Source organism: Rana temporaria, chromosome 6 (genome assembly GCF_905171775.1).
Source record: "Rana temporaria chromosome 6, aRanTem1.1, whole genome shotgun sequence".
NCBI lineage: Eukaryota > Metazoa > Chordata > Amphibia > Anura > Ranidae > Rana > Rana temporaria.
Genome location: NC_053494.1, coordinates 17,895,516 through 17,919,456, shown reverse-complemented (window position 1 = coordinate 17,919,456; position 23,941 = coordinate 17,895,516). Strand labels below are relative to the sequence as shown.

Genomic DNA, 23,941 nt, shown 5'->3' with positions numbered 1-23,941 from the left:
TATATGTGTGTGTGTGGGAGGGGGGGGGGAAGAGGCGAGGCGTCAATCACATACTTACTAACAAGTAGACATTTATGATCTATACGGGGTGACCAACTGGAGAAATAAAATCACAAGGCTCAGGCAGGGAAAAGGGCGTCACAAATTAAATCATCTTAACATGGTCAATCTGTAAAAATTACAGTGGGTAAAATAAGTATTGAACACGTCACCATTTTTCTTGGTAAATATATTTCTAAAGGTGGTATTGACACCACATGTCAGTAACAACCCACGCAATCCATACATACAAAGAAACCAAAACAAATAAGTACATTAATTAAAGCGGAGGTTCACCCAAAAATCAACTTTCTGTCACTAGATCCAGCATACTGCTGACATCTGCAGTATGCTGGATTTTTTATTTTTTTTTGTACTTATCGTTTTAGCCGTATTTCTTCTCCGGCTCCGAGCGGGGAATCCTTCGGGGAGTAGGCGTTCCTAAATCAAGCGCAGTTGATTGACGGGCTTGGATAGCGCGTCACGTCATCCGGAAATAGCCGACGTGACTCTCGGCTGCTTACGGCGCCTGCCGTGTAGAGCTGACTGCGCAGGCGCCGTAAATTGCAGAGGTCACGTCGGCTATTTTCGGAAGGTGTGACGCGCTATTCAAGCCCGTCAATCAACTGCGCTTTATTTAGGAACGCCTATTCCCGGAAGGATACGCCGCTTGGTGCAGGAGAAGAAATACGGCTAAAATGATAAGTACAAAAAAAATCCAGCATACTGCAGATGTCAGCAGTATGCTGGATCTAGTGACAAAAAGTTGATTTTTGGGTGAAACCCCGCTTTAAGTTATGTGTAATAAAATGGAATGATACAGGGAAAAAAGTATTGAACACGTGAAAAAAAGGGGCGCAAAAATGCATGGAAAGCCAAGACACTATCAGTAATTAGAAAGCAATCCTGCCCCTCATCAGTGTAAATTAATATCAGCAAATTCAGTCTTAACTGACAGACTATAAAAAGGTGTCTCATTACCAAGGTGTCACACATGAAACAGTTCATGATGGGTAAAAGGAAAGAGCTCTCTCAAGACCTTCACAACCTTATTGTTGCAAAATATACTAATGGCATTGGTTACAGAAGGATTTCAAAAATTTCTGAATGTTCCAGTGAGCACTGTTGCGGCCATAATACGGAAGTGGAAAGAACATAATTTCACCAGAAACCGGCCACGACCAGGTTCTACTCACAAGATCTCTGACGGAGGTTTGAAAAAAGCAGGGCTTTTTTTCAGGGGGAACTTGGGGGAACTCAGTTCCACCACCTCTGGCTCAGACCCTTTGGTGCCTGCTCACTACAATCACTTGTAAACACAGAAGTCTGGTTTCTGTGTTTATAAGTGACAGCTCTGCACTCTGTGTGTAACCCCCCTGAACTCTGCACTTTGTATGTAATGCAATCCTGGTATTTAATGCCCCTTTAAGACCCTTCTACTGTTTGTGAAATCTGAACAGGGTCGTGGTTGAGTTCCTGCACCTATTTTCTGAGAAAAAAAGCTCTGGAAAAAAGTATCAGAAAAGTTATCCAAGAGCCAAGGACCACTTATGGAGAGCTTCAGAAAGACCTGAAACTAGCAGGCCCAATTATTTCAAAGACTCATTGCTGATGAAAAAGCATGTTGACAAGCCTGTGATATACTGGTAGAATATAGTCTGGTCAGATGAGACCAAAACTGAACTTTTTGGAAGCCATAATGCACACCATGTTTGGAGGTCAAATGACACATCACCCCAAAAACACCTCCAATACCAACAGTGAAGTTTGGAGGCGGAAACATCATGGTGTGTAGGGCTGTGTTTTTCAACATACGGTACTGGCAAACGTCATACCATTGAAGGAAGGATGAATGGAAAAATGACGACATGAAGACAGTGGGCTGGATTCAGAAAGATCAGCGGATCTTTCTGCTGGCGTAACGTATCTCGGATACGTTACGCCGCCGTAACTTTGGGCGTAAGTTCCGTATGCAGAAAGAACTTGCGCCCTTAGTTACGGCGGCGTAACGTATGTGTGGCGGCGTAAGCCCGCCTAATTCAAATGGGGATGTTGGGGGCGCATGCGCCGTTCGTGAAAAAATCCCAGTGCGCATGCTCGAAATTCCGCCGAAAAACGTCATTGCTTTCGACGTGAACGTAAATTACGTCCAGCCCTATTCGAACGACTTACGCAAACAACGTAAAATGTTCAAAACTCGACGCGGGAACGACGGCCATACTTAACATAGGATATGCCTCATATAGCAGGGGTAACTATACGCCAAAAAAAGCCGAACGTAAACGACGTAAAAAAAAACGCCGGCCGGATGTACTTTTCTGAATTGGCGTAACTACCTAATTTGCATATTCCTCGCGGAAACATACGGAAGCGCCACCTAGCGGCCAGCGTAAATATGCAGCCTAAGATACGACGGTGTAAGACACTTACACCAGTCGGATCTTAGGGAAATCTATGCGTAACTGATTCTCTGAAAATTGGGACTTTGAGATGCTAGAATGGCCCAGCAAATCACCAGACTTGAATCCAACAGAAAATCAATGGAAAGAACTAAAGATTGGAGTTCATAGAAGAAGTCCACAGAACCTTCAAGATTTGAAGACTGTGTGGAAGAATGGGCCAAAAATCACACCTGAGCAACGCATGTGACTTGTTTCTCCATACAGGAGGCGTCTTGAAGCCGTCATTGCCAACAAAGGATTTCGTACCACGTAATAGATTTCAGTTAGCGTGTTCAATACTTTTTCCCTGTGTCATTCCATTTTATTACACAACTTCGTTTCTAAACGTATTTGTTTTGGTTTCTTTGTATGTATGGATTGCATGGGTTGTTACCGACCTGTGGTGACAATTTCATGTCAATAGCACCTTTAGAAATATATTTACCTAGAAAAATGGTGACGCGTTCAATACTTATTTCACCCGCTGTACATTATTTAGATAGTGTACAGGCTTTGGATCATAAATCCGGTAGCTGGAAGTCGGCGTCACCTGTGTTCACCACCTCTAGAGAATGTATAGAGAATCAATCATCTCATTATTTGCTGACACTTTGTTGAATGCTAGACATGCCGGGTCCTTCCTTGCCGTAGTTGAAGAGTCCCAGCTTTCAGCAAAGAGTCAGTAGGTGTTGACACCTAGAAAAGTTGCATATTTAGATCTCAAGATGTGATAAACAGGAGCCTCACTGAATCATACACACATTCAGATCCTACTGCACCCAGGGGCAATCATCAGATGCTGGTAAGGAAATCTGTATGATGGGAAAAGGAACAGCATTTCCACCAATGGCACCTCATGGCTGGTTTTAAGGATGTTTTCCCCCAGATCCTCAGAATCATCCTATAAAAAAAATGTACCTAGAACCCTCCCAGCACAGAACTATCAACTTCTATATGGCGCTCCTTATCTCTGCCTACCTTGGACCTGATATTCCGCAGCTGTCTGTTAATGCTGGACCTGTCATTCTTCAGGAAATCTGGATTGCTCTTAGATTTCATGATATCTGCAGCATAAAAATCATGTTTTGTCATGTCAGGGCAGTTTATGAAAATGAAATGAATGTACTGTTGCTATGAATTAGTGACATCGGAGAGGCAAAGCGATCAATTCCTTGCCTTGACAGCAGCAGCGGTCTTGAGAGGGACTCACCGTATCCAGACACCGATTCCGTCTCCGGGGTTTTCTCCCCCAACATCTCGGTGGCTGTTTTCAGCTGCTCCTTCAGCCGGGTGATGTCACATTCGGCCTTGGCCTTGACGTTGCTCAGCTCTGTGTAGATGTCTTTGTACTTGTCGCTGGCGTACTTCTTGTCCTTCAAGGGAGAAGAATGCAAATAGCAACATAACCGTTATGAGCTGTTATTGTAGAAGAATAATGAGACTGCACAATAGAAGTGGCAGAAAAGAGTATGCGTTGGCCACAGCAACCAAATACCAGCAATTTGCTTTTGGGAGCAGTGTTACAATTAACCACTTGACCTCCAGAATATTTACCCCCTTTGACCATTTTTTGCTTTTTAACATTGTGTTACTTTAAGGCTCCATTGACATCTATGCGACAAAACGCCCGACGCCGGACGCTTCTGCCGCTAGAGGGGAGAATTCCCATTGCTGTCTATGGAGATGGTTCACATCTCATAGACGCCGAATGCCTGTCGCCTGAAAAAAAAGTCCCGGACCCTTTTTTTCAGGTGACATTGGCGTTCGCCCATTGACAGCAATGGGAAGAATCTGAAAAAAAAAAAAGATACACACTCGCGGCAAAATACGCCACGTACGCCGCTGTCGCATAGATGTGAATGGAGCCTAACTGACTATTGTGCGTTCATGCAGCACTGTACACAAACAAAATGTATTTAATTTTTTTTACACAGAGCTTTCTTTTTGTGGCATTTGATCACCACTGTCACTGATGTCGCTTGTGACACTAATACAGTGACAATACTGTACACCGGCACTGCACTAAGACACAGGGTGGGAATAGGTTAATATCTAGGAGCAATCAATGGGTTAAAGGGGTTGTAAGCGTTCATTTTTTTTTTAAAATAACAAACATGTTATAATTGCCTCCACTGTGCAGTTCGTTTTGCACACAGTGGCCCCAATCCTTGTCTTCTGGGGTCCCTCGGTGGCTGTCTCGGCTCCTTCTCGCAAGAGCAAACCCCCATCTGGGAAGTCCTCTCCTAAGGGGGTTAGCTTGCGGGCGCGTACCCGTGCCATACAATCGGCGGCTGTGGCATCACTCGGCCCCACCCCCCGGTGCGCCACATCATTGATTTGATTGACAGCAGCGGGAGCCAATGGCTGTGCTGCTATCAATCATCCAATGAAGTGCCGACTAGAGCTCAGTGAAAGCAACGCAGGATCGCGCCCAATGAGATTCGGGTCCCAAGTAAGTAAAACGGGGGGCTGGTGACTGCAAGGTGTTTTTTCACCTTAATGAATAGGATGCATTAAGGTGAAAAAACACAAAGCGTTACAACCCCTGTGTGCCTAACAAGTGTAAGGTGCACTGCTTTTACTTGCTAAGAAACAGCCAGATCGCTTTTCACAGAACTCTGTGTGTGATTGGTCACAGCTAATCAGCAGGTTTTAGCCAAAATCTGCTGCTAAACTTGTGCTGTGTGCAATCAAAGCACAGGTCAGCAGGGGGCATGTGCCCCAAACCCAGAAGCAAGCCAGTGTGTGAATGGTCAGAAAGAGGTTAAAACAGAATAGCATTTACACCCTCAATGCCACCTGCTTAGTGATAAAAGTGTAAAACAATAGGAAAAATAATAATAATAATTCTTACCCTCAGAGCGGTCTGTAGCTCATCTTTCAGGGAGCTGATCTCCTGTTTTTGGTACTGGATCTCTGACTCTTTCACCCGTAGAAGGACCTACACGAGGGAGCAAAAATTACACATTGCACCAGTGCCTCCCATACAGCATTCCACAAAAATGGCTTTTACAATAAAATTTTACTTTTTCCAGGAAAATAGTAAAATGCAGTTATGAATTCATTCAAAAATCTTGTGTAAAACCTTGGATGATCCATCTTGTTACACTAAAATCTTTCATTTCTAGATGCTGTATACATTACATGGCCAAATGCTCATGGACATACGATATTCATACCCATCATATAGTCAGAATTCTGTGCAGAACTCTCCAAAGGATGGAGTTCAGGTGTTTCCAGTGAAGGGTACTGTTAATACTACGGCACACAGACATTTTAGACAATGCACTTCTAGACTTGGAGCAACAGTCTGGGGAGATTATTTTCTGTTCCAGCATGACTGTACCCCTGTGCTCATAAAGACATGGCGTGGCCAGCTTGGTGTGGAGAAATTTGGCACAGAGCCCTGACCTCAACCCTACAAAAAAAAAACTTTGGAGTGAATTGGAATGTCGATTGTGAGACAAGTCTTATAATCAAACATCAATACCTTACTTCATAAATGTTTTATTGCAGTGGGCCTCAACCTCCCCAGCACCAGGGACTGGCCTCAGAAACGTCAACCCCTTCACGGAGGGGGGTGCAGCCTGTCACCTCCCTTGTGTGAGCACCGCTGGCCACCTTCAGGGAGGAGGTGGGTATGCAACTTTTCACCTGGAGGGGCGGCGTGTGTTGGCACAACCTGTCACCTCCAGAGGGTGTGGGTGTATGCAGCCTGTCACCTCCAGGCCGGCTCTCCTTCCTCCTCCCCTTTATCTTCTCCGTAGGTAAGGTCATCACAAAGAGTGAAGGGAGTATTGGTTCTAGAAGGGGAATGGGCAACCTCTGGTGGTGGGAGGGTGGTAGTGCTGGTTAGCTCGCACCAGTCCGCAGCCCAGGGGTTCCTTGTTAGGGTCCTTTCACACTAGCGGACCGTTCATTACAAGTCCGTTTACGGACTTGTAATGAATCCCTATGGGATCGCGTCCGTTAGCGGATGGAGCATCCGCTAACATCCGCGACCATCCGCGTCCGTCTGGATCCGCTTTTGCGAACGGAAGAAACCCTATTTTTCTTCCGTTCGGCGGAACGGATCGGATGCAGACGGACAGACGGTCCGTCTGCATCCGATCCCCCATAGGGGAGAGCGGAGCAGAGACAGGGCGGTCTCTGCACTGTGTGCGGGGACCGCCCTATCCACCGACAGCTCAGCGGGGATGACGGATGATCCCCGCTGAGCTTTTGCTCTGTGTGAAAGGACCCTTATAATGGATAATTGGATACAAAATTGCCAGAGCCCTCCTCCCAGGAGAATGGAGGCTATTATAGGTGCAGAGGCATGGGATGGACTCCAAAATAACGCCCATGGTTTCTGAAATATGTTCAACAAGCGTGGTGGTCAGATGTCCATAAACAATTGGCCATAGAGTGACTGAACAAAATGTGTGCAATTGTGTAAAGTGTCACCTACTATGGAGGAAGTCCATAGCTGTCTTTTGAGTTCTGACCAAATGGAAAAAAAATTCCTTTTACCTCAAGTTCATAAACATCCTTCCCCTGGGTTAGGGGCGATACTTCCCCATCTCCTGTTACCAGGTTTCTTAGTCGTGTGATCTCACTGGCCAGGCGGTTATTCAACTCCTACAACGTAATGAAAGAAAATCAGAAATAAAAAAGAGTTTCAACCCTAAAGGCCGTTACATGATCAACTGTACCAGACTGAAACATTCAAGACACCTGGTTGTGTGCATTCAGCTCTTGGTTCTCTCGCTGACACTGGCGCAAAGCTTGGCGTTCTGCCTCCAGCGCCTGAGCGAGGTGGGCGTTCTCCAGACATTTCTGAGAATATTGCTCTGAGAGGACCTCCAGCTCTCTCTGCACAGACTGCAGCTCTTCCCTGTCAAAGAATTAGGGGGAAACATTCAACTTTACATGACAACTACACTGCACACAAAACAAAATGTATTTCTAAAAACATCTACAGGAGTACAAATGGAATCCCATTTTGTCGTTTTTCTGGTGAAGCTTACAAGAGCTGGCAGTTACCTCCTTAAAGCGAAGCTCCAGGTTCTGCCCCAAAAAATGTAAAAAGTCAGCAACTACAAATTCTGTAGCTCACCTACAGTATTACACTTACCTGCCTCTGGATCCAGCAGTGTCCTCACCCAAGCCGCTTCTTCAATTGGCTTAAGGTGCAGGTGCCAGCATCGGAAGTAAGGGAAACAGAAGTGAAGCCCTGCAGCTTCACAGCCGGCTTCCTACTGCGTATGTGCCTTGTGAATAGTCTCAGTCTTCTGGGACCTCTGATGTGTCAAAATCCCCCACAAACAGTGGCAAATGTGGCAGTGGAGGGTGGAAGGGTGCGAACAAGCGGAGTTTCCCCCCTTTTGGGAGGAGCTTGGCTTTAAAACACAACTGGGACCAGGCTACGACATTCAAATAGGTCTTAAGCTTTAAAACCATATTTTCTTTAATGAACCTTTCAAAGTTTACAATGTCCCACCAGAAACTATCTTTTCCATTTATTTACAAGCTTGCTTTCTTTACGTGTTACGTTTCAGTCACGTGACTTTGTCAGAGTAGAGGGCCAGGTAGTAGGCATGTCCTTATGTACAGTATTGGATCCAATTGACCGTGGCCATTTTGTTAAAGCCAACACCAGCGGCCTTCTTTACTAGGGTAAGGGTATAAATAACAAGTGGCAGCCATATTAGAAGTGATAAAAAAAAACAACTACAATGACCATTTTATTGAAGTCCTATGGAGCCATATAAGCAAGGACGATGGATAGTGGCTGTCCTCTTGCAAAAAGAGGATATTAGTAGAATGACGAGGTACACTAAAATGATCACCATAAACACATAATACCACTTGGATAAAAAAATAAAACATTAAAAAGGGAATGCTATTGATCCAGTAATATATAAAGCTGGGACCCAGAATCATGATTAAAATATACAATAAATACACAACAATATAAATACCCACATATAAAATCAATCTGGATAAGAAATATAGCAAAATTTATATATGGAAATAAAAAAAAAACTACAGGACAGGGTAAGAGCTACCTAGCTAGAAAAGGGATATGAAAACGGTGTATGAACAATACCACAATACACTCAATAAAAACATGGACCAACTTTCTGAAGTAGAAAAGTCGAAACAGAGAAGAGAAAATAATCTATTAAAAAAATCATTAATCAGTTGAGATCAAACTTGCCATTTAGGCTCAGTGGGACTAACGTTTTAAGGTAAAAAATGTATGTTGGTTCTTGTTGGCTCAAGGTTCTAATCTTACGACTTCCTCATTAAATTTAAGTATGGTCAGGAAGTTAGAAAAAAAATATGGAAAAGAAAGCTTTAGGACAAGCCCTATCTTTGTAGCTGAAGGCACTGACTTCTAAGCTGCAATGTAAACACAAAGCAGGTGCACAGGAAGAGGTAGAGAGCAGAGTGCCGAGAACCCCCTTGAACAACTTCAGCACTTTTGTGAACTGTGAGGATGAAATGCTCCACAGTGTCTGCAGCTGCAGAGGTCAGTTGGGGCTTGTTTTAAAGGGGTTGTAAAGGTTTTTTTTTACTTTCCAATTGGGTTCCTTTAAGCTAGTGCATTGTTGGTTCACTTACCTTTTCCTTCAATTTTCCTTCTAAATGTCTGAATTTCTCACTTCCTGTTTCTCCTCAGTAAGCTTGCCCCCATCATCCATGGGGGTTAGTCAGCCAGAACAGCTTACTGAGGAGGAACAGGAAGTGCGAAATTTAGACAAAGAAAAAAAACATTTAGAAGGGAAATGGAAGGAAAAGGTAAGTGAACCAACAATGCACTAGCTTAAAGGGAACCTATTTAGAAAATAAAAAACAAACCTTTACAGCCCCTTTAAGCCAATTTACAGTGTTAGGAAAATATAAATATCTGAATGTCCACAGCTTGGCTACAGTTCCGCTTCTAATCTCTAAAGAACGAGTCTCAATGGTTTTAGAGGCAAGGTACTTTATTTTTACAAGACTTACAGGTACTGCCTCCGCAGAGAATCCACATCCGCATTGAGGCCACTGCATTGGGAGCGCTGATTTTTCTCCAGCTCTCTATAAAGCTCCTCGCGGTGGGCGTTCTTCATTGCTTCAATGGCTGTAGAAAAAAATAAAATAAAAAATGTAAGTATTAGAAAAGAAAGTACAATAAAGCAAAACACTTTTCTTCTGAGCACTATACGTTTTAGATAAAAGCCACTGATTAGGCGATAAGCCAGTACAATCAGTATACAGATTGGCAGATTAACGATAACTGTATTTTGTACAGGACTTGGGAAAGTTGTATTTACCTTGGATACGTACAGGAGCGAAGTTTTTGACTGGAATTCCAGATACACCCATTTCGACTGAATTTAATAGGACACAACACTAAAATATTCTGAATTATTACATATCCTGTACTCTTAAAGATGCACTCACAATTGAAAATGAGAGAGTATGTAAACCCTGACATTGACCTTTTCTTTTTACATATACCACTGAAAGTGTTTTGTTATATCTGGTCAAGAAGTGCAAAAAAAAAAAAAAAACTATTGATTTTACCCGAAATCTATTGCATCTGCAGTGTTATCTTTGACCAGGTTTTATACAATATGTGAACTACAGAACACATCCCTTATGTGTTATGCAAAAGAGGGTATGCTCTGTGGTCCTGTTCTTGGATAACAATACTGCTCCTCCATAGATACAGTACAGGAAGTGAGTCTAGGCTGTGGCATTACCAAATGTCAGCCTTGAAACCTTAATGACTTGGAGAAGATCTGCAAAGATGAGTGGGACAAAATCCCTCATGAGATGTGTGCAAACCTGGTGGTCAACTACAAGAAACGTCTGACCTCCGATTGCCAACAAAGGGTTTTGACACCGAGTACTAAGTCAGGTTTTGCAAAGGAGTCAAATACTTTTTTCACTCGTTAAAATGCAAATAAATTTATAACTTTTTTAAATGTGTTTTTCTGGATTTTTTTTGCTGTTATTCTGTCTCTCGCTGTTAAAATAAATAACATTGACAAAGAAATTATCAGTCTATAAACTTACAAAATCAGCAGGAGATCAAATACTTTTTTTCCCCTCACAGGATGTGACAGGTTTATTGCACTCCCGGAAACTCCAGCTGTGAGAGGAGAGCAGCACACACAGGAGCGATGCTCACCCCTCCCGTCAGCTGCCCATTCACAGAAGCCTTTGTATATTATGAATGAGTTCACATAATACAAAGGCTTCTGTGAATGGGCAGAAAGAGGTGAGGGGGAAGGCATAGCTGTTCCAGCAACACTGCTCTTGAAGGAACCAAGACCACAGTAAGCAGCTTCAGAGCTCCGGAAGTTATACTCCTGGAGCACAATAAACCTGTCAGATGTGAATAACAGAGAGAAGTCTAGGAGGAGGCAGACACCCATGGTATGCCTGCAGTTTTTACAAAGTAGCTGCATTCCTGGAATTCAGCTTTAAGGGGAGCAACAACGTTTAAGGCTAAAAATCAGGAGTCACTTTTTATACTTGCTTTGTGAAAGGCAAAACCTATGATTGTCACTGGGGATGTAGGCAATGAACTTTACATTTTACCTTTGCCAAGTCTGAGCTCTAGCTGACCAAGAGAACTATAATAGAAAGCTTCCATAGCTACAACGTTACTGCATCCAGTATCCACGTACCCGAGATGGTGGCTGCAGTCTCTTCTTCCAACAAACGGTCCTTCTCATCTCGCAGCTTCTCCAGCTCTCGATGGTGTTGTCTCTGGAGGTCCTCAATCTTCTTTTGGTGGGTCTCCTCCATGGCGGCAAAGCCTCTTTCACAGGTGGCCTGCAGATGAAGTACCTTTTATAAAATAATGCTACAGAGCAGCGGAGAGAAACTACCAGTCCTAGACAGAGGAAGAATGATAGAACAGGAGATAGAAGAGATGGACAGAAAGAGAACTTCATGAGGAAGCCACAAAGAAACCTATCTGGAAAAATAAAGGTTTACGGACTATTGTTTGTGAAAAGCCTTGTTTACCCAAAAATGATATTGCAGCATTGGGTGGGCTGAATGACCTCTTGTCAGGGAAAAAATTAGTAAGATATCCTCAACTGCAGAATTATGAGACAAAAGGGTGACACCCTCTGCAATAAGCCAACTATTGTGATGGAGTTTGGAAGTACAGAGAAGATCTAAACCCTGAAGACCCTCAAGAGAAAAAGGTGTGCAGGACATTAGTTAACATCGGTCCAAAGAAAAGCTTCTCTGAAGTTCTTCAGTCATCTAAATGTGGCCTACCCTACAGTACATATTTTTTAAACTAAGGGAAGCTCCCAATAGGCAAATTAGCATGGTTGGTTTTCCATGGAATTGGCACTTTCTGCTGTATCTATGCATTTCTTTGGTAATGACCTAATGACTGTGGGATGCTTACTCAGCAGCCTGGGCTTGTTTGAAAGAATAGGGATCACGCAGGTCAAGAAACCTAGTCCGATTGTTGAGGAAGAATCTGCAGCGTGCCTGCCCTGCTCTACAAGCTTCAAAACTAACAGCTAATATGATCACTCATATTTAAAGAGGTGTGTGGCTTCACATTGCAAAGGCTTCTAGTCTACGGACAACTTAAAGTGGTTGTAAACCTCAGACATGAAATATAAACAAAGCATATCTCTTTATAGTGTGTACTAGTCTCAATCCGGAGCACTAAATGTAATTTCTGTCTGCTGCTTCGTTCCTCTGCTATCAGCATGAATCACTTTTGACAAGTTTTCCTGACACCCTTGTGGAGATACCCAAAGCCAGATACAAGTCCAAAGGAGAGCGAAGATTTGCAGTCCAAGGACCTCGGCTGTGGAATGCGCTACCAACTACCATCTGACTGGAGTCGGACCACTTGGCCTTCAGGAGAAAGATTAAAACCCATCTCTTCTGAGGTCAAGGGGTTCTTTACCCATGAAATGTATACAGCGCCCAGAGGCGATTCAGTTCGCATGTGTTGCGCTTTACAAGTTTCTCACTCACTCACTCACTCACTCACTCACACCCACAGAAAAAAGGTGACAGGGATAGGATCTCATGCTGATTGACAGCCTTAGCTCTGCTCCTGCTCCCTTCCCTCCAATCAGCTCTCAGAACTGTCCTCTCTAAGCTTTGCAGAGTGTAACTTTAGCTCTACGCCCCTGTTTTCTGACCACGCTGAACGCGGGTTTGAAATTGTGCAAGTTCAGATTTTAAACCCGCATTTCAGTGGGAGTTTGGGGGAGATTTGAAAGACATTTGTGCGGGTACATGCACAGATGTGTATAGAAATCGCCCCTGAAGTTGCCAAAAGTAGTGCAGGAACTACTTTTGGAAATCAGTGCAGCGCAGCAAAGTCTGCATCGCACTGATTGGGACAGGGACGTTGACCGGCAATAGGCTGCGATTTGACATGTTGGGGACTGAAAGGATGTAGAGAAGACTGGTGCAACTTGGAAGGAGGATTTTTTTAATCTTTGTATGGCCTGAGGCCAGTCACTTCACTTAGTATATGGATGGGTTCACAACCACTTTAAGAAGTTCAAAGTTCTAAATGCCAAGATAAACTCTATTAAGTTATCAGGAGAATGACTTCAATCTGCAAGTGGATTACATTAAAGCTACACAGAATTTCCCTCCAATTAGCAGAAGAAAATAACTCTTTGTAGAATAAAATGAGTAATGGTGACATACTGGACCATGGTGATTCTTACTGGTTCAGTACAGCGGAGCCCAACATTATCTCATCCTTTTCCTTTTCATCACTAAAAGATACGAGACTAGGGTTTTTCCTGCTTGTGATTTTTATTTATTTTTTGATAATTACCTTGCACACTTAGTTTATAATCTCTGTATCATCTTGACGTGGAAGTCCGTAGGAAATGCTCTGACCCGGTCATTACCTCTTAACCAACATGGTGGCAGGCACAGAGAAATAAAAGCTCCCATTGAATGGCTTGTACAAAAACTCTAAATTGTGTGGGCAAAAAATAATCAAGCACATTTCTGCAATATGTACACTTCCCTGTATATCCCTCTAAAAAGTAAAGAAAAATACCTGTTGATCTGTCAGAAATCCAGGCAGCTCCTAACCGGTTTAAGCAACAGTACCAACATTGCTCTACTGAAATTGCAAGCAGTACCCATAATTATTCCTGTACAGTTATCTTCTGCTGGATAACAAAACATCTTCTCTTCTTCTCAAGTCCATAACATTGACTATTAAGTGATTAGTTTGAGCTAGAGAGCGCGCTGGACATGAAGAATGGTTTGCGATAGATATTAGGTGGTCCTGCAGGTGAATGATGGTGTTAACCACTTGCCGACCACCCTATTACAGTTTTACTGCTATAGGGTGGCCCCTCTGGGCAGGATCACATCTATATCTGCACCTCCTGGCCACTCTGGGCAGGATCACATCTATATCATATCTGCACCTCCTGGCCCCTCTGGGCAGGATCACATCTATATCTGCACCTCCGGGTATCTGGGCATGGGTGTGGGTGTGGTCCCGCTGGCAGCTCGCCCCCGCTGTGGTTCTACACAGCGGGTCCCGCAGACCCCGATGTCTGCCGGCACCTGGCGATTGTTCGTAACCCAGGAAGAATGACAATTTGCCTATGTAAACAAGGCAGATCACCGTTCTGTCAGTTAAGGTACTTTCACACTTGGCGTTAGCGGTAAAGTGCCGCTAGTTTTAGCCATGCTTTTCAGCTGCTAGCGGGCCCAGCTGTGAAGCCGCCAACTGCGGTGGCAGCACCCGACAGCCAATGGAATCATGGGCTGGGGTGCCAACATCGCTGGATTCCATTACAGGCAAGTGTCCTTATATTTAAAGTCAGCAGCTACAGTATGTGTAGCTGCTGACTTTTTTTTTGGGGGGTGGACAATACCGCTTTAAAGAAATAACACATGGTGAAATATACGTATACTGGAGAAATTAACTGAATTTTTTTTTTTTTCTTTTGTGATTTTGCAATAACTTCCAATCACAAAAAGAAATTTGCTTGCCTTGTTATCAGGTGACCCATTCCAAAAGAAGTATGAAATAAAAAATAAATAAAAAAAACACAACACTAAACAAATGAGAATTGTCATTGAACTACAGCCTAGAACGCAAAGAAAGCTTCAATACTGAAACCCCCGTATTTATTATATATTTTTTTATATACTATAAAACAAAGAATAGCGTGCCCATCAAGAAAGTTCTGACTGAATAGTTGCCAAGTTTCAAGCCCGGTGTGATAAACTTCTGATGCTTACCAGGATTATCTAGTCATGCTCAGCTCAGGTATCCACAAGAGCATCTGCTTTCCTAAACCTGACTCTAGCTATGCCATCCAGCGAGAACCATCTCTTTTATTTATGATGAAACAAGTAGGATTCTGCTTTTTTTTTTTTTGCTCGGAACTGAACATTCTGGCAAGTGCATCCCCACATCTTCCCAGACAGTGTGAGTCACCGCGGCCGGGTCGTAAAGTGCATTAGGGACGTCACTATTATTTTTCCGCAGAATAAACCCAAGATTTCAAAGATAAAAAACAGCTGATGAGGTCTGGGGAGACGGAAAACATAAACTAAGTCTTGGCTCTGGGACGCAGCTCGTGGAGCTGGTAATGGTTTCATGAAAATGGAGATTAACTATTAGTCTTCCAAAATATTAAAAAAAGCATGGCCAACCAATACCTCCTAGTATGCCATCACTAAAAGGGGTTAAAGAAATATCGGTATTAATATTTTTAAAAAGGGGAGAAATTGTTCAGCCAATTCCGATTTTTTTTTTTTTATAAACAAATTAGATGGGCAGAAATGGAGAAACACAGGGTAGAAAGTCCAATATTTCAGTGGGTAGCTTCTAAATATTGTTTATATTTAAAATAGGCACATCAATTCTGAATGTGCGGGAAGAAAATTGAAGGAAAAAAAAATAATAGTCACGCACCACCAAATTAATTTGGTCCACAAACACATTTTAGGCCGATGCGGCAGTTAAAGGGTTGTGCATTCAGGGTCAGTCCCGTTATAGTCAGTTGGCATAGAATTGCATGGACAAAAGGCAGAAACAGGAAGGGTACCACCAGGGGTGGACTGACAACTCATGGGGCTCAACTCAATAGAAGATTATGGGGCCCCCAGGCTTACAGATGGCCACCACGCCAGGAGGCAGTGCAGAGGCCGGGCAGCTAAAATCTCGGGATTTTAACATCAAAAGCATGTCGGTTTTGGACATATCAGGGACAGATGTATAAAAAAAAACATTTTTACATACTGTCCCTGGTTTTATTGAGCCTGGCAACCCTGGTGGGGCCCCCTAGAGGCATGGGGCCCTCAGGCAGTGCCCTCAGGCAGCCACAGCTGCTGGGTGTCAAAACACAATGGGGTTTATTTACTAAAACTGGAGTTTGCAAAATCTGGTACAGCTCTGCGCAGAAACCAATCAGCTTCCAGTTGTATTTATATTTTATTATTTTGTTTCTGTTTCCCGACTGTGGTATAGCTGAAAGATGGCTACAGTACAGCTCTCTATGGACATCCTCCCACGTGTCTGCCTCCCGCGCACCCCCTGGGGCATGCATCAAGCACGCTCTTTGGACACAGCTCATCGGAGATCGTGGTAAAGAGCCAATTACACCAGCACCCTTTACCATGTGATCAGCTGTGTCCAATCACAGCTGGCCATATGTAAACAGACTTGCTGTTTATCGGCATTCCTTTCCTCACACAATGTCTCTGTGAGGAAAGGAAAGCTGATAACAGGAAAGTCCGACAGGGCAGTGAGTTCATTGTTTACACCAGTGGTCATCAACCCTGTCCTCGGGGGCCCCACTAACAGGCCAGGTTTTCAAGATAACTCAAATACATCACAGGTGATATAATTTGCTGCTCAGTGATTGCAGTATTCTAGTCTGCAGGTAATACATAAAACCTGGCCTGTTAGTGGGCCCTGACAGTGTTGATGACCACTGGTTTACACTGCTCATCAGTGCAGCTCATCAGTGCACAGCAGTGCCTCCTCATCAGCACCCATTATTGAAGAAAAATAATTATTTGCAAAAACGAAGATTTTTTTTTTTAATCTTTAGGCCCCTTTCACATGTGCGGACCGTATGTCCGCTTTTTCATCCATCTGTTTGCGGATGAAAAAGGGACATACATTGGTCCCTATGTGATTGCGGGTGTCAGCAGATAAACATCCACTGACACCCATAATCACTCGCCTCCGCAAAGATACGATTTTGCAGATGGAAGAAAACCCAATTTTTTCTTCCGTCTGCAGATCGGATCGGATGAACACAGACACACGGTCCGTGTTCATCCGATCCCCCATAGAGGAGAGTGGAGAAAAGACAGGGCGGTCCCTGCACAGTGTGCGGGGACCGCCCTGTCAGCCGCCGGCTCAGTGGGGATATACGGAGCGATCCCCGCTGAGCTTACAGACACACAGAGGCGGATCATTACTGATCCGCCTCATGTGAAAGGGCCCTTAGTTTGTTTAGCAAAAAATAAAAAACCCAGCTGTGATTAAATTCCGCCCAAAAAAAATGCATGCAAAAATTATAAAAATTTCATATGAATACAGTGCATGACCGCACAATTGTCGTTGAAGGTGTGACAGTGCTGAAATTTGAAAATTGGCCTGGGCAGGAAGGAGGTAAAAGTGGCCAGTGTTGATGCGGTTAATTGAACTAGCTGAAGTTAGAAGCCGATTGGCTAAGATGTCATGCTGCACCAGCTTTTTGCACTCTCCAGTTTAGTAAATCAACCCCAGTAGCTGACAGGCCAGCCAACCACACTGTTCAGCATGTATGGCTATAGCCTTACAGAATTTACATCGATATTCATAAAAACGGGAAGGCATTGCACCCCCCCATATACAGGTTTCCACTGTAATCTAGATGTAAAATACAATGATCAAAGCTTGAAACAAGCAAGCAAGGAAAAGTGTGAAAAATCTTGTTAAAAATGTTGAACTTTTTGGGTAATTGTGACAGTAAAAGACTTGTGTATACCCAGTGAGCATACAAGACTACCAAACTTTCAAGACATGGACCCTATACATTTCACTTGATGCAACAGTCATTGGTACGGGGTTAAAAGAATGTGTCCGGAGTGTGATTGGACCGATTGCAGCCTTTGTCATTCTTGATACGTGAGCAAGAGGCTGGGCCCTCTATTGTGTATGAATCAGTGGAGATAAATACTCTCATCACTTCAAGCTAGAACACAGGAAGGGTCTACATTCTCCCTCCCCACTGAAATATACACTGAACGTGAGAAACAAAACATCTACGCCTCTCCTAAAAAACTATGCAATATATTATTCTCAGAAATCAATAATTTTAACAAAAAAATATTGTTACAACTGACCCAAGAGTAATGCAGATCATTAAGGCCACTGATGAGTTGATTATTTGACATGGCAAGGAGATAAATTGATCGAAACTGTCAGGGAAAAGATGGCCGGTGCTGCAAAAGTAAAATGACTTACCTACTCCCTACAAAAAAAAAAAAAAAAAATTCAGGGACGGTTCACACTGGTGTGATGCCAGACATCGCATGTGATTTACACCGCATTGCTGTGCAAATTACATGCGATGTCTGTGCGATGCGAATTCAGCCATTGCATGTAATGCTCTATGAGGGCAGGGACTGATGTGAATGTACAATATACATGTAAATCACTGACTGTGTAAACTGACTATACAAGTACCTGTAATTAATATACATATATATTGTTTTTATGGGGAGGCAGTAGAATTGTTTTAAATTGTACAGTGGTTGTGATAATGATTCATTGAGATGTAAATCGTAATTATGCAAGATTAAAAACCATGCACATCTTTCCTACAGGATGGAGTTTTTAACTCCTTACTACTGGGGAAAAAAGGTGTACGGTATATTTTGACATATACATTTACGGAACTACTATGAATACTACAGCTTGCTAACTTTTTCTTCAAGTGTACCTGTCACTGATACAAAAGGTAGCCAACAGTTTGTTGATTTACTAGGAATCGTATATTTTGTCTACTACAACTTATGTCTAACACTTCTAGATTGTAAGCTCTAACGAGCAGGGCCCTTTGATCCCTCCTGTATTGAATTGTATTGTAACTGTACTGTCTTCCCTGATGTTGTAAAGCGCTGCGCAAACTGTTGGCGCTATATAAATCCTGTATAATAATAATAATAATAACACAGGGGTGCTCAAACGGAAGAGCGAGGGATACTTAAGTGATTTGGTAACCGGTCGCAGGCCACAATTTACAGTGGGCTTTTACCACCCCCTAAACTGCAAATGTAAACAAGCCTTTACTGTCCTGAGCCCCCTAGAAGGCTGCGTTCACACTGATGCACTGCAGCTGCGCCTGTCCCAGATGGAGTGCATTCGGTATCATTACACCTCGGACAAGAGCCGGTGTCCTGTGGAGAAATGCCCCCCATCGAAAAAAAAAACGCCCAGCCGGAACTGCGCAGGCGCAGCGCAGAACGGAGCTGCCGAACAGCTGAGTTTACAATCAGCTGTAGTCAGCGCCTGCGCACAATAGCCGAAATTCTGCCACACACTCCCGATGCTCGTACAAGTCTGCAAGGGACGGATTTGTTCTTGATGGGCGCGGATGTCTACATGAAGGGGGCGTAATTGCTTGTTATAGCTTTCTTTAGGAATTCCACATCTTAGCACCACTGTCCATCATTAAAAACTATGCCCCCTTCGTATTGATATCCGCCCCTTATACATGCCCATCAAGAACAAATACGCCCCTTGCAGACTTGTACAAGCATCGGGAGCGTGTGGAACAATGTCGGCTTTTCGTTCAGCGCATTCGCAGTTCCGGCCGGGCATTTTTTCTATATGGGGCACTTCTCGACAGAACACCGGCGCAATAGAGGCAGCATTGGCTAATACGGCTCCTGCTCCCTTTGCAGCTGCTTGCTTTCTCTAGCGCTGGCTCCACCCACAAAATTGATGCCCTGGAATGGCGGGTTGGCAATCCGTGATCTGCGCTTGCCGACCCGCGGGCCACTGGTTGGGTACCCCTTGGTCTAACATAATGGGTAAAAAAAAAAAACTTTGCGCAAACTCACTTTGTTTGCAGATCTTATTCTAATTTACATGCAATTTAGAGACAGATCTGTGATTTGTATGCAATGTGCTTGCTAAATCAGTTGCAGAAAACATTCTATGGAGAGCTATTAAACACAAGAAAAGAACCGTATCTGCACATTTAAAAAGTGCTTCTTGGCATTGTAAGTTCCAAACTGAATTTCATTGCAACATAAGTGTTAGCAGTTGTGGTACAAGAAAGAAAAGAGGACAGTCGTTATTTGGCTGCATGATCAAAGCAAAACAACTGTCACTCTGGTTGCAAAATAGAGCCAAGATTAATGATAACCTATCTGTATGCAAAAGGGTACATGCGAACTACAGATCTGAAACACAATTGCGTTAATAAAATGTTCCCTCTATTTTTATATATTAGGACATGTACTAAGCTTTTTGTCCAAAAAAGGATAAAAAAATAATATGAATATTGCCTAAAAATGTACTCAAGCATTCAGTTATCCTATCAATAAAATATGTGGGGGTGGTACTTGAATACTTGGTACTGCTTATAAATAAAACATATCAGCTTTAAAAGACAGTCACAAAGTTACATGTAAAATTTAACAGAAAGTAGACTTAAAAAGGATTAAGATAGTATTGTACTTGGACAGGACCTTCAAATTTTCAAAGTCAGCCTGGTATTTCGCTTTTATTGAAGACGTGTTCTCTTCAGGATGTTTCTGCTCAAGCTCTTCCCGCATCAGATTCAGTTTGGCTTCCAGTTCTATAACGCGCCCTCGAAGAATTGTCATGGAGTCTATGTGGCTTGGCTCGCCGTCAACTCCAGTACCGAGCAAAGTAGAGTCTCCAGCCGATTGTGTATATGGGTGCTCTAGCTTCTGATAACTGTCCAGCGTATCTTGCAGCTGGTGGATACTACGTGTATATTGTTCCTCCATAGCTCCGATTTCATTCTGGTGGATAACTTGAAGCTCTTGAATTTGGTCTTGAAACTGCTTCTCTACATTTCTTAACTGTTCTCTGTGAAACCGCTCTACTTTTTCCAACTCCTGTTCAGAAGAATGTAGTTTAGCTGCTATCTCAGCATGCTCTAATTTTAGAAGTCTCTCCCTTTCTGCCCACCGTTCCACAAGGTTCTGGATCTCCTTCTTGTAATTATCGTCAAGCTGTGACAAGGTATCTCTGAATTTAGCTTCAGCTTCCACTATCAACCTCTCTGTGTCCATGACTTGGGCAGTTACAGTGTCAGACACGGTCCTTTCTCTTTCCAGGACATCAGACAGCTCGCTTTCTTTTTTCTGTAGTATCTCTTGGTACTGTTGATGAATTTTGGCCAAGGCTTCCGAATGAATCTGACACAGAGCCTCCCTGCTTCTTGTGGCCTCCCTTTCATATTCAAGACGTGTTTTACAGGCAATATAACACAACTGAGCCTGCACAACAGCATCCTGTACAAGAATCGGTGGCAAGTTACAAGACTTAACACAGCTAGAGAGTTGCTGGGTAGTTTGCATGAGGTCTTTTACTGTTACTTCAAAATCAGCCTGTGGCATAGACATTAGGGCAGAAGAAATTCTCCTCAGTTGTTCTGCATTTTCCTTTAAACATCGAGAAAGATATTCTTGAAAAGCTAGGTCTGAGTTTTTAGAACTGCATGGTTCAGGGACAACACTGAGTTCAGCCTTGGCTTCTTGGAGACCATGTTCATTTGCCCTAATGCACTCACAATATGCTTTTGTCTTTTGAATGGCCAAGTTAAGCTCAGCTTTTAGTACTGTATTATCTGCCAGTGTTTGAAACAATTCTGAATGTGAACTTAATGAGGGCTCCTCAGGAGCCAGTTGCTGTGTATTTCCCACAATAACTCTTCCAAGCTCATCTACCCTATCCCAAAACTCTCGCTCTAGCCTCACTTTTTCAGCAAACTTTTCAACTAGAAGAATGTCGGAAGTCATTTCAGCACTGTGCACAGAATCATGCACAGAATCATGCACAGACGGGTCTGACATATTTTTAAAGGATTCTGCCATTCTACGCATTAAGTTTTCTTGGAAATGTATTCTTTCTAAAACCCTTTGAACAAGATCTTCACAAGGCGCTTCCGAGGAGAAATTGCTATTATCACAGGCAAAATCTGAACAGCCAGCTTCTGAAGCTCGACTCGTAAAACTTTGTTCTAAAGACTGAATTGTGTTTGACAAAGATGTCCGAAGACTGCAAAGCATTGAAGAGTTTAACTGCAGAGCATCTACATTATGTAGTTCTTTAAGCATATTCTGACATGTCTCCAAGCAGCAAAAACATTCTTTTTTAGCAGTTTCGAGGTGGTGCCCATTATGCTTTTCCCTCTCTAGATCTTCTATCTGCATAGCCATAGCATTAACCTGAGTAATGCTAGACTTAAGTTGTTCTTTAAGACTGGCCTCAGCCTTTGCCCATTGATTGTGAAGTCCCAGTAAAGTTTCCTGATGATTACTTTTCTCATTTGCCAGTTGAAGAGTAACATCCTTCAGTTTTTCTTCTGTTATGTAAAGTTTGGTCTCCAGAGAGTGAATGATGGACATAAAGCTTTCTATATCGCTAGCCACTAAAGGCTGGTACTGCGAAGAAACCTCTGGCGTGCTTTCTTCAGAAACAGACTGTTCCTGGCTCGTGTCAGAGGATGTGCTACTTGTCCAAGTCTTCTCAGAAGAGTCAACATGAGCGTACTTCTGGCACTGGATGCTGGAGAATCGTATTCTTTGTCTTTTGGCTCCAATGTCCTGTTCTTTTCCAAAACACACATTTTGGTCCACTTGGAATAATTTTGACTGTAGGCCCTCTTGTTCAACTTCCATTACACTGTCTCTTCTAGCCAAATCACCAAATACATCTCCACCTTCAGCCTGAAGGCTCTGCTCCAGCTCGGCAATACGTCGCTTTGCAGATTCCAACTGAATGTAAACATTCTCTATTTCTTTTGCTTGAGGCTCAGAATTTAAATTGTACAGGGTTTTCAAAGTTTCTTCCTTAGCTTTTAGTTTTGTTTCGGTTTCTTCCAAGCTGCTCCCCAAAGCTGCCATTTTAATAAGTGCTTCATTAATATCTTGGTCTTTCTTTTCTAAGATCTTCCGCTGTGCCTCACAGACATTGTACAATTCTTCATCCTTTATCCTGAGACACTCTTGGACCTTTAAAAGCTCTGTTCTTGATTCCTCCAGTAAATTTCTCAGCTGGCTGCATTCTGTCTCTTGTTGCATAAGCCTGGCTTCTAAGCTTGAAAAATCAGAAAAAACTGACTGATGTGCCATTTCTTCACAAGCTGACTTAAGCTGATCCCGTTCCCTCTCTAGCTCTTTAATGTGTTCTTCAAGCCTGTGAATAGTATTCTCTCTTTCTGCCAATTGTTCTTCAAGGTGGTGAACCAAAATGCTGGCCTCTGTATTGGCATTCAGCTTCTCTTTCTGTAAAACCTCCATTAGCTGTTCCTTCTCCTGCAATACATTTTCATATTCTTCGAGTCGATCTTCTGTCTCTTTTAGACTGAGTATCAACTGCTGTTTTTCTTTATCATAACTATCAAGAACTTCCTCATAATTCAACTGAAGCCGCTCTTCAATAAGTATACCAGTTTGTTCACTGGTTTCCAGCTGAGCCTGCAGACCCACAAGTTTGTCTTGCAGCCTTTGGGACTCTTTTTGGTAGTCCTTCTGCAAGGCTTGCTCCATTTCAAGCTCCCGTAGTTTCTGACTTTTCTCCAAAAGTGAAGATTCAACTTCTTTCAACTTTTGCTGGCTGGCTTTAAGCTGGAAACCAAGCGCAACCTCACTGTTCTTCCACTCTTCTTGCATTTCTTCGATCTTCTCCTTCTCCAGTTTTAAATCTCCTTTCAGTTTAGCCAAAGCTTGCTCTTTAATGGATAGCTCAGCTGAAACGCTGTTGAGTCGGGCCTGCAAGCTCAATATTTCAGCCTCATGATGCCTGATGGTGTCTCTTGCTTCGCCATAGCTATGCTTAAGATTTTGTAGCTGATGACTGAGCGCCTCCTGACGTTTATATTGTGCCTCCAATTCGCTCTGAAGGTCCTCGTTGACTTTATGGAGCCTCTGCCAAGCTTCTGAAGAGGGATCTGCCAACTCATTCTTAAAGAAATTGATTAAACACTAACATTAGTAACACTCTCATCTGACAAGGCTGAGTGTCACACCTCTGGACAAGCTGGACCATAAAATAAAACTTCTGTCTCTTACTTCTACTACCTAATTTCTTAGATCGATGCATACAATTTGGAGGCTGGTTCAAATCATCTGGAGATTGTTTTGTAGGAAAACAAAACAAAGGATAGGGTAAAAAAAATAAAAAACAGGAGAATCTACAGGAAGGGGTGAAAAATCAATCTAAAAATCTAAGAACAACCAGT

The 23,941-nt window shown here is 43.0% G+C and overlaps 1 protein-coding gene across 9 annotated transcripts in view; it reads right to left on the bottom strand.

Annotated features, from left to right (window-relative positions):
• LOC120943194 (myosin phosphatase Rho interacting protein) overlaps positions 1 to 23,941 on the bottom strand; it is a 224,446-nt gene that overhangs the window by 11,623 nt on the left and 188,882 nt on the right. For 4 of the 9 annotated variants that reach the window (XM_040356358.1, XM_040356359.1, XM_040356360.1 and 1 more), the window contains exons 16-22: positions 11,150 to 11,297; positions 9,474 to 9,591; positions 7,197 to 7,356; positions 6,993 to 7,100; positions 5,335 to 5,421; positions 3,691 to 3,853; positions 3,459 to 3,544 (exon numbers count right to left, since the gene is read on the bottom strand). In XM_040356358.1, the coding sequence (XP_040212292.1) occupies positions 3,459 to 3,544; positions 3,691 to 3,853; positions 5,335 to 5,421; positions 6,993 to 7,100; positions 7,197 to 7,356; positions 9,474 to 9,591; positions 11,150 to 11,297 (870 nt within the window). Of the gene's footprint in view, positions 1 to 58; positions 97 to 3,458; positions 3,545 to 3,690; positions 3,854 to 5,334; positions 5,422 to 6,992; positions 7,101 to 7,196; positions 7,357 to 9,473; positions 9,592 to 11,149; positions 11,298 to 20,195; positions 23,664 to 23,941 lie in introns of all 9 variants that reach the window. The other 5 variants (XM_040356353.1, XM_040356354.1, XM_040356357.1 and 2 more) reach the window with 3 other exon arrangements.